Consider the following 9,918-nt stretch of genomic DNA (forward strand, 5'->3'; position numbering starts at 1 on the left):
GCGGAGACGGAAGTGACCCGTCTCCTGTCTATCGTAACCAGAAATGGGACGTGGGAAAAATGTCCCTCATATACTATTCTCTTCCCCTATTTATAATATGGAGAAGATATTTTATTTCCTAATATCTAAAACTAATAATGTCTAAGTACATAGTGTCTCGCTTGAGCTTATCTTCACGCGTCATTGGCAGCTAAGGGCTCTCGATCGAGCACTTTTATGTGGCAGACCTCTCGATCGAGGAGTAAAGGCTCTCGATCGAGCACTTCAATATATCAGGCTATCGATCGAGAAACCAAAGTTCTCGATCGACCAAATGGGCATGGTATTCCTATCGATCGAACAGATGGTGCTCTCGATCGAGTACTTCTCAGCGTGTAATTCCTGGTTCGCGCACTGAACTTCAAATGGCTGCCATTTCTTCGTTACTTGTCGGAATAAAGCGATTCTCATGGCGTTAGAAAGCTAAGAGAATAAGCTTTACCTACAATTAGAATCACCTTATTATCTGTTGTGGAACTCGAGATATGGCTCTTCAAAGTAGGCACTAATAATTTGAAGCTCTTCCTTTGTTCGCCTAGCTTCCTTACTTCCATGCGCACCTCAAAATAGTAGTTTCGAGGTTCCAACTTGACTCATCTCCTAAATGCATGCTTAGGGAAATGTTTTTGGCTTGATTATGATCTTCTCCGGCTTATACCTACAAATAACACAAGGCAAACCAAAGTAGGCTATTCGGGGCATATTCGTAGCAAATAACTGCTAAAATGGCATAGAAATGCGTGCCAAAGTGTACTGAAAGGTCTATAAAATATGCACGCATCAGTTAAAGTGCGAGGTCTTCTTGTCTAGTACCTTTACCCATCTGTTGCAACTCATCTTCTACAGCATGTGGGAGACGTAGTTGAAGAAGAGGATATCGGGCCTGAGCTTCCGCCTCGTCCTTTTGTCCGTGCTCTTGTTTGGGTTGATCTGTCTCAACCTCTTATCCCAGGTTGTTACATTCCTCTTGATAATGATAAAGTTCACTGGGTTTCATGTGGTTACGAGGGCGTTTTCAGATTCTGTCGCAGATGTGGTACTCTGGGTCACAAAATTTCATTCTGAAATCTTGACATTGCTCGGGCTTCTGCTAAACTGGACCGACGTTTATCTGCCCTCCACCTATCAGGTTTGAAAGTTGTTTACGGACCTAGCTCATCTCCTCTTTATACGAATCTTATCAGAGGTCTGCCTTCTTCTTTCTCCTATATTAATACTGCTGTAAACTTTGTTCCCGACTTGCTTGATAACCATGATAGTTCATCGTCTTCGTCGTCTTCACTTTTTGGGTTTTGTTCTACTTCTTCATCGGAAGCCAATTCTGGTAGTCAGTCATCTCCTCCGGGCTTTGGGGCTAATTTAGCCGGTCAAGCGGGTCATACTGCTCATCCTGATCCGCGTCATGATTCTCATGACACCCGTGCACCTCATCTATTCATGGGTCACTTTCAGCTTGCCCATCAACCTTCCCCTGTCTTTTTTCCAAATGGAGATGTCCCAAGATCGGCTTTTAGAATGCAAGCTCCTGACCCTACTGACGACTCAACCCTTGGGTTTTTAAGCTTCTCAAATTCTCCTGTTCTTCAAACAGACACTACTTCCGCTTTTCCCAGTCAGGTGATTTCCGCGCCTCCTCTTTGTTTGCCTACTTTCTCTCCTGCTGGTTTTGAGCCTGCCTCTTTCGATTTGTTTTACTCTACATCAGACGATATGGTGGTTCCTGATACTAATTCTCCCACAAATAATGTGATGTTATCTCCACCTGGATCACTGCAATATCATCTTGATTCTGACTGTGCAACTCCTGTAATTGATGTCTCTGATGAATACGACTCAATGTCCTCCCCGTTTTCTCCGACATCTACTCTTGGGTTTGCAACTTTTCTCAATGATAATTCCAGTTTCAGTTCTCGAGAGTCTTTTTCACAGTCACCTTTCACTGATGATGCACCAGGCCTATCCTTTGACCCCATTGTTGGTTCTCGTAAAAGAAATTTTACAATGATTTCTGAAGCGGAAAGTTCTCGTGGATTTATTTCATCCTTCCCCAACAAGCGACTAAAAAATTGTTCTGACTCTGCAGATTATGCGGACTTTTCTTGTCCCATGTCTCTGAATGCTCACGCTGTTTGTTCAAAAATTTGGGTTGTGGCAGGCCCGCCTCTGCCACCGTTAGGCCGATGAAGATTTTCTCATGGAATGTTAGGGGTCTACGTAGTACGGACTCCCCTATCATTCCGTACATAAACTGGTCCGTACGCTACTATGATGCTTCTATAGTTTTTCTCCAAGAAACTAAATGTTCTTTAGCGGATAGTGTTTGTAAAACAAGTTCCCTCAACCTACCTCATTTTTGTGGTACTAATGCTTCCGGTTTAAGCGGTGGGTTACTTTTGTTATGGGATGATCGATCCGATATTTTGCCTCTTGTAACGGATCCTCATTTCATCCTCTGTAAAGTTATCAATCATGTGTCTGATAATGTATGGTTTGCTCTCTTTCTGTATGGTGAGTTTTGTAATGCGTCTAGAGCTAGTTTCTGGCAAGAAATGAAAGCTCTCTGTTCGTCTTACTCTCCTCTGTGTATGATTGGAGACTTCAACCAGGTTGAACATCATTACGACAAACTTGGAGGCTCTTTCAACATTACGGGATGGAAATCTTTTTTAGATTGGCGTATAAATATTCCTCTTTCAGAGCTTCCATATTCTGGCCCTAAGTTCACTTGCGCTAACAAGAGAGATTCTTCTACTCTGATTTTGGAGCGTCTTGATCGTTGTTATGCATCTCAGAATTGGCGTCTTTCGTTCCCAGACGCACATATTCAAAATCTCAACATTTTCATTTCTGACCATGCCCCAATTGTTCTTTCTACTTCTGCGAAGAACAAGAAACCAAAGCGACCCTATCGTGTGGACAATTGGTGTTTGGAACATCCGGATATTCAAAGTATTATTTCATCCATTTGGAATTCTACTTCTGTATGTCACGCCACTGCTTCTGTCTCCAGGAAGCTCACCATTATCCGTTCTGGAATTTTAAAATGGGTTCTTCAGAATCGTCGTCATTTTATGCTTGACTGGAGCTCAATTTCCAGAGACTTATCAGTATCTACTGCTAATGCTTTAGATAGCTCCTCTGCTTCTAATTATATGAACAATGTTAGATCAATTGAGCATGAAGTCTACATCCAACACTCCTTTTGGAAACAACGTGCAAAATACGAGTTTCGCTTCAATGACGGCTTGCCAACTTCATATTTTTTTAGCCGATCAAAATCTCGTCAGAAACGTCTTAGGATTATTGCTTTGAAAAATGATATGGGCATTTGGTTTTCTTCTGATACGGATCTCTCACAGCTGATTATTTCGCACTTCACAAGCCTTTTCAGTTCGAGTACTCCAGCTACACCATCCTTAGCACTCGACGACTTATCTATTCCTCAGCTTGATGGTTTTCAGCAGAATTTTTTGTCTCAACCTTTCACGCCCAAAGATGTAGAAAATGCGTTTTTCTCAATGAAACCTAATAAATCTCCTGGACAAGACGGTTTCCCACCTCGTTTTTATCATTTGTTTTGGGGACTCATCAAGGAGGACATCACCTTGGCTGTACTATCTTTCCTTAACTCTGGTATACTTCCTCCGTCTTGGAACAACACACATGTTGTTCTTATTCCAAAAGTTGATCTACCAGAGACGATTTCTCAGTTTCGTCCTATCAGCCTTTGTAATGTCATCTACAGAGCTGCTTCTAAATGTATTGCTCTCAGGCTTAAGAAGGTAATTGATCGTATCATTGGTCAAAATCAAAATGCTTTTGTTCCCGGACGCCTAATCAGTGATTGGGGTTTTCTTGGACACGAAATTCTCACTCATATTAATCAACGGAAAAGGGGAACCCGCTGTTATGGGGCTATTAAGCTTGATATGAATAAAGCCTTTGATAGGGTTTCCTGGCCCTTCCTTTTCAGAGTTCTCAAGCCTTTTGGTTTCCGAAGGTTTTTAGAAAGCTAATCAAAGCTTGTGTGCGAACTGTTCTTTGCAAATTTTTATTAATGGCACTCCTTCGAGCCGTATCTTTCCTCAGTGTGGATTGCGGCATGGTGATCCTATTTTGCTTTACCTTTTTATTTTATGCATGGAAATCTTGTCGCTTCTGATCATCAAAGCTGAATCAAATGGTGAAATTGAGGGCATTAAACTTTCGAGGCAGAGCCCTACTATTTCTCATTTACTATATGCAGATGATTCACTTTTGTGTCTTCGTCTAACATCTTCTGGTTGCGAGTCCTTGCGAAGAATATTGAATGATTTTAGCTCTATCTCGGGTCAAATGATTAATCATCAGAAATCGTACATCAAATTCAGCCCCAATACTCCAACGGATTTTAAGGAGCATATTCTGGATATTTTACACGTGGAATCAAAATTTAATTTCGGACATTATCTGGGCATCCCGATTGATCTGGGCAGAAGAAAACTATCTTCTTTCCAGTTTCTGTTAGACAAGATCTCAGATAAGATCCTTTCATGGGGGCCGGTAAAATTTTCACAAGCAGCTAAGTTGGTACTTATTAACTCAATTCTCATGGCATCCATTGCTTATGTCGCATCCGTCATTCCCTTACCTCAGCAGATCACTTCAAAAATCAATTACCTAATTGATCTTTTCTGGTGGAAAAAATCTCAAAACATGCATGCTCAGCCCTTGTTACCTCTTGAACAATTACAGCAACCAAAGAAGAACGGCGGACTTGGACTGAAAAATGCGAAGATTGCTAGTCAAGCACTGTTGGCCAAAAATTTATGGCGTTCTCACCATCAGCCATCTTTGCTTTTTTCCAAAGTAATTTGTTCCAAGTACCATAAGGACTTTCCTATACTCGGCAGCAAATCCAGATATTCTGCAGCGTCTTATGTCTGGAAAGGCGTTGTCAAGACCACCTTTTTACTTCGTGATGGAATTGCATGGAAATTTGGAAATGGAAGATTAATTGATCTAAAATATGACGCTTGGGTTCTTGGTAAAAAGCCTATTTTCAAGTCTCAGCAACCTCAGACGGTTACTTTGGATGATCTTCTGTTAAATTCAACTCACTGGAACAAAAAAGTTATTTTTCAGCTATTTGATAAAACTTCAGTAAAAGGTATTTGTGCCTTAGAACTCCCTCATCAGCCTATGGATGATTATATATATTGGAAGTTCACGGAAGATGGAAAATACTCATCTCGTTCTGGTTACTCCTTCCTTCTGAAAAAAGTTTCCTTGTCCTCTTCCTATGTTTCGAGACATTGTACCGACTTCCAGTGGGATTTAATTTGGAATCTCCCATGTCAACCTCACATTAAGATTTTTCTTTGGAAAATGGCTCATCAAATTATACCTACTTCGGATGTGTTAATCAGAAGGGGTTTATTAGTTGACCCCATTTGTTGTTTGTGCCATCTGACTTCCGAATCTATGGGTCACCTTTTCAGAGATTGTGAAATCATCAAACGAGTTTGGTTTGCTAGTCACCTTGGAGTTCGAACGGAATCGGCCTTCAATGTACCTTTTCTTTCATGGTTCCAAAACTTCTTGAGGTATTTATCACGTACCGATGCAGGTGTTACTTGCGATAATATGCGCTTTGCACTTCTCTTTTTGGCTATTTGTCATCACAGAAATAATGTAATTTTTCGAGCTTCCCCTGTCAACCCCATTACCATTATACAAGAGGCTGATCAGCTTTGCGCACAACAAGATGCTTTCAGTTCCAGGCTCCCGAAAATTGCACACATACCTTTAAACCAGGCGGAATCCTGCCCCTCTTTCCCTGGTTTACAACACTTTCACCACTGCTTCAAAATCGTTGTTGCCTTCAACAAAAAGATGTGGACCTGTTCCTTTCAAATCCGTTACAACGATCTTGTTCTTCATGATTATAGTGACCGTTTCTGCAACTCTCTTCTTCAAGCTACCATCACAGCTCTACTGGAGGCTATGACTTATGCCTCCTCGCGTAGACTTCCAACGGTCTTTGTTTAAAATCGAACGACAAACTTCTCCAGTTGCTTCACAAAAGCAGCATGTCTATAGTCCCGATAGCTGTTTCTAGCAGTTTCAGTCGTGTTAAGTTTTTCCTAGATTGTAATCAAACCTGGTACATTAGCGGTTTCTTGTAAGTCTTGTTAAATATTTATTAAACTTAGTACACCTTTGTCAAAAAAAAAGAGGATATGGGTGTGATGCTATTTTGAGAGTGCTTTTACCCTTGCATGACATCACTATTTACACTCATGCCATTACTAAATTTTTTATTCTAAAAATCTGATCTCTTCCTTTCCCCTTTTCATCTATCCGCCGTTTCACGCTATCGTCATAGCCATCACGAATTAACGATCACCTTCACCATCTTGATTCTTGCACCACGTTAGCCCTCTCCTATATCGTGCTCATCACCATCAGCTTTTTGGATTTACCAGATAATTACATATCGCATGTCGTTGTTGCTGACTTTCGTGACGAAGAACCTCCGGCAGTCATCGCCCTATGCAGCTATTTCTATTTATTGCTTAGTTGCGGGTATTTACTCCTTTTGTATTCCATTTTGGTGTCTTTCTTGGTGATTTATTAAGGCATGTAACTTGACACACCTACGCATGTGCATATAAAATTGGTTGAATTTCGTTCCTTGAAAATTCTATTTCCGACACTGCTTATTTTAGCTAGGAATATGGAACGATTTAAGCTGTGAGTTTTTAATTTTTGCTTAGAGTGCTGACTATAATGAACCCTAGGTATTGATGGCTCTAGAGATTTTCCTACCGTTTTTTGCTGGCCACAATTTCTTTCATGTTCACCAAGTGTTCGACGAATTACCACAACCAAATCTACTTTTTTTTTTTTTTTTTTTTTTTTTATTTCCTATTGGGTCCATTTATTTTTCGGTAGTTCTTCTAGGAGATTGTAATTTATATGTACCAATGTTAAATGCAATGGTAAAATGAGACATATAACATGAAATGTGATTTTTGTGTCTACATAATCGTCTAAGATAAGTTAGTGAATGTATAGTATTAGTGGTGGTACCTACATTATACACACTAAATATTTGAGAGGTAATATTTCATGATAAATCCATGAATATATTGCCTCATATTTGATTTTTTGGCGAGGTAAATGACTCGCTTTATGGTTTACAAGTTCCCGACTTTCAATAACTACAAGGTTTTTTTTCTTTTCCTTTTTTTTGGGTTAATTTACACTATACTTTTGTATTTTATAAGTTGAAAAGCTCTCGACTTGAATCTGGTTACTACTCAATTGAAATACACGAGTTTGCCTTACGGAAGGTGTCTATTTTATGAAGTTTCGTAGTTTTTGGACTTGCTCTTTTTGCCGACTCAATTTCCGCCATTTCGTATAGTGTTTTACATTTGATTTTTTTTTTTTACGTTTCTGAAATTTGGTACACAAATTTTCTTAACACGAATTTAATTTCAGCTTATACGCAGCAGCTGTTGGATAAATTGGCTCAACTAAAACTGAAATGTTTTTTTGTTTCAGGTACTTGTCCTTTTTTTCAGAATTCCTTTTCTCAGTAACGTTGCAGCATTTTCGTTCTTCGGGTTACCTACTGATAAATAAATTTTATGAAATTTACGATATTAGTATTAGTTTGTTCAACGGGTGTAGTTTAGTAAACTACAGATGAAAGTTCTATATTTGATTGATTATATAATATATTGGATTTGTCGTATGCATATGCTTATCACTTGTTTGACGAAATGTATAACCTATAGTGCAATTTTTTTTGTTAGTTGTTGCGGCCTTTTTTTTTACGGAATTAGCGTACTTTCGTAGAAGTGGATATTCGGCTTGTAAATCAAATTTGTTACATGTCACAGGTCCAATTTCCAAGGATTGAAGGAAGCATGGACACTCGCATACACAGGTAACTCTAACTTTCCTTGATTTTCTTTTTCTTTGCAGTTCTGAAAGTTTAGAGCTTTAGTCTAATGTGAATTTGAATATGTCAAAAGATGACTCAATGCAAGAGGAGATTCTAGAGGTGATAGAATAATACTTGGAACATGCTGTCATCAAATGCATGGCCTTTAATTGCAGATTCGCAGAGGCACTCTTCTTGCTGGTATACTTTCCTACAGAATGTTTAAATGTTCATAATCATGGGTGTCTGATATGGTGCATGAAAAAAAATGTGTTCTTGGAAAAATTTGATTTGCAGTTATTTGTACAAGTAAATAAAATAAGTTGGCAGATTGTAGAAATTTTGTGTTAAAGTTTCACAAAACAAAAAAAGAGTAAAACTTTCACGGTTCTAAGACCCAAGTTCTTTAAATATTTGGGAGTTCACATTAAAAAGATGGAAGCTTTGATAGTTTTTGAATGTGTTTGGATACATTTTGTTGAACTGTCTTTATTATCTAATTTGTTTAAGACTGAGGAGTACAATGACGTTCACTAGAAGTAAACTTAAAATTATTTTAAAGAGTAAATTATCAATTACACTCTTAATACAATTTTTTAAAGTTACTCCCACGCTAATTTTTTTTTTTTTTAAATTACACCCAAATTAATAGCTCAATTTATAATTTGCACCCAATTTGCACTCAATGCCATTTTCAGGGGAAATTTTTTATGAAATGACGAAATTACCCCCACGTGTATAATTCTTTGTATTCGTGACTCTTCATTTACATTCCCTTTTACACATCTTTTACCTTATTTCTCCCACATACTTCCCCCAAATATTTCCCCATAAAAATTTCCTAAAATTTCCATCATAATCCAAATTAAACCTTAACTATTGAGAGATGAACACATAATCCAAATTAAACCTTAACTATTGAGAGATTGTTCATCCATCACCATCTATCACTAACGTAATTTAGGTAAGTTGTCCTTAACAAACCAGATTCTTATAGGTGGCCTTCCTTGCAAACGATTCTTTGTGATTGTTCTTATGATTATTATGTGAGTTGACATTACAGCGATACTATGTACCTAGCTTTTGGCTTTGCGAAATCCTTCGAATACATAGTTGCATTCTCGAGTTTACGATTATCTAACCATGGGGTTACAGGTGTGGCAAGTTTTGTGACTTATTCTTCTTGCCGGACATATTCTTCGAGTCTCAATTAAGCTGGCCAAGAAATTGACGCAAGTTGTCCTTAACAAACCAGATTGGGGAAGAGTGAGATGTAATTATATAAGGGCTTCCAATGCATAACGAATTGCTCCACTTTCTTTATCATAAAGGGCTTCTAATGCATAAATGAACCCAGCCCAATCATCAGATGCATTAACTCTTGCCAATGCCGGCTTCACCCAATTAACAATTTCTTTAACAAACCCGATATCCGAGTACAAAATTTCAAAACAATGGGGAATGAGTTACCTTGAGCATGAGGAACACAATGAAGGAAATCAAATTGGGGAAAAGAAAATGATGAAGAAGGGAATGAATGAGGCGAAAAAAATATACTTACATATATAAGCTTAATAAAGAAAGGAAGAAGGGCAAAATCGTCATAAAATAAATGTTTTAACCCAAAAAAATTCAAATTTGACGGAAAAGTGGCGTGGAATCGATTTTGGGTGCAAATTATAACCTGAGCTATTAATTTGGGTGTAATTTTAAAAAATAGAATTGACATGAGGGTAAGTTTTAAAAAGTGGATTACGCGTGGGTGTAATTTATAATTTAATCTATTTTAAATGATATACTTAGACAACATGAATTACTGATTGCATTCATGCAGTTACTGTAGAGTGAAAGAGTACGTTTGAATATGTCGTTAGTCGTTTGTCTTCCGAGATGTTAAAAATTATCGAAAAATCTTCCAAGCTTGTCGGGCCATCTCATCAAAA

General features: G+C 38.3%; 1 protein-coding gene and 1 long non-coding RNA gene across 2 annotated transcripts; both read left to right on the top strand.

Annotated features, from left to right (window-relative positions):
• The first annotated feature begins 2,219 nt into the window (after positions 1–2,219).
• LOC141641008 (uncharacterized) lies at positions 2,220–4,055 on the top strand. The gene has a single exon (XM_074449686.1). It carries the CDS (start codon positions 2,220–2,222, stop codon positions 4,053–4,055), a length of 1,836 nt encoding a protein of 611 aa, XP_074305787.1.
• Positions 4,056–7,928: 3,873 nt separating this feature from the next.
• LOC141629873 (uncharacterized) lies at positions 7,929–8,369 on the top strand. Its single transcript, XR_012537374.1, has 2 exons — positions 7,929–7,978; positions 8,067–8,369. It is a non-coding gene; the product is annotated as an uncharacterized LOC141629873 (long non-coding RNA).
• The last annotated feature ends 1,549 nt before the right edge of the window (positions 8,370–9,918 follow it).

This window comes from Silene latifolia, chromosome 2 (genome assembly GCF_048544455.1).
Source record: "Silene latifolia isolate original U9 population chromosome 2, ASM4854445v1, whole genome shotgun sequence".
Taxonomy (NCBI): domain Eukaryota; kingdom Viridiplantae; phylum Streptophyta; class Magnoliopsida; order Caryophyllales; family Caryophyllaceae; genus Silene; species Silene latifolia.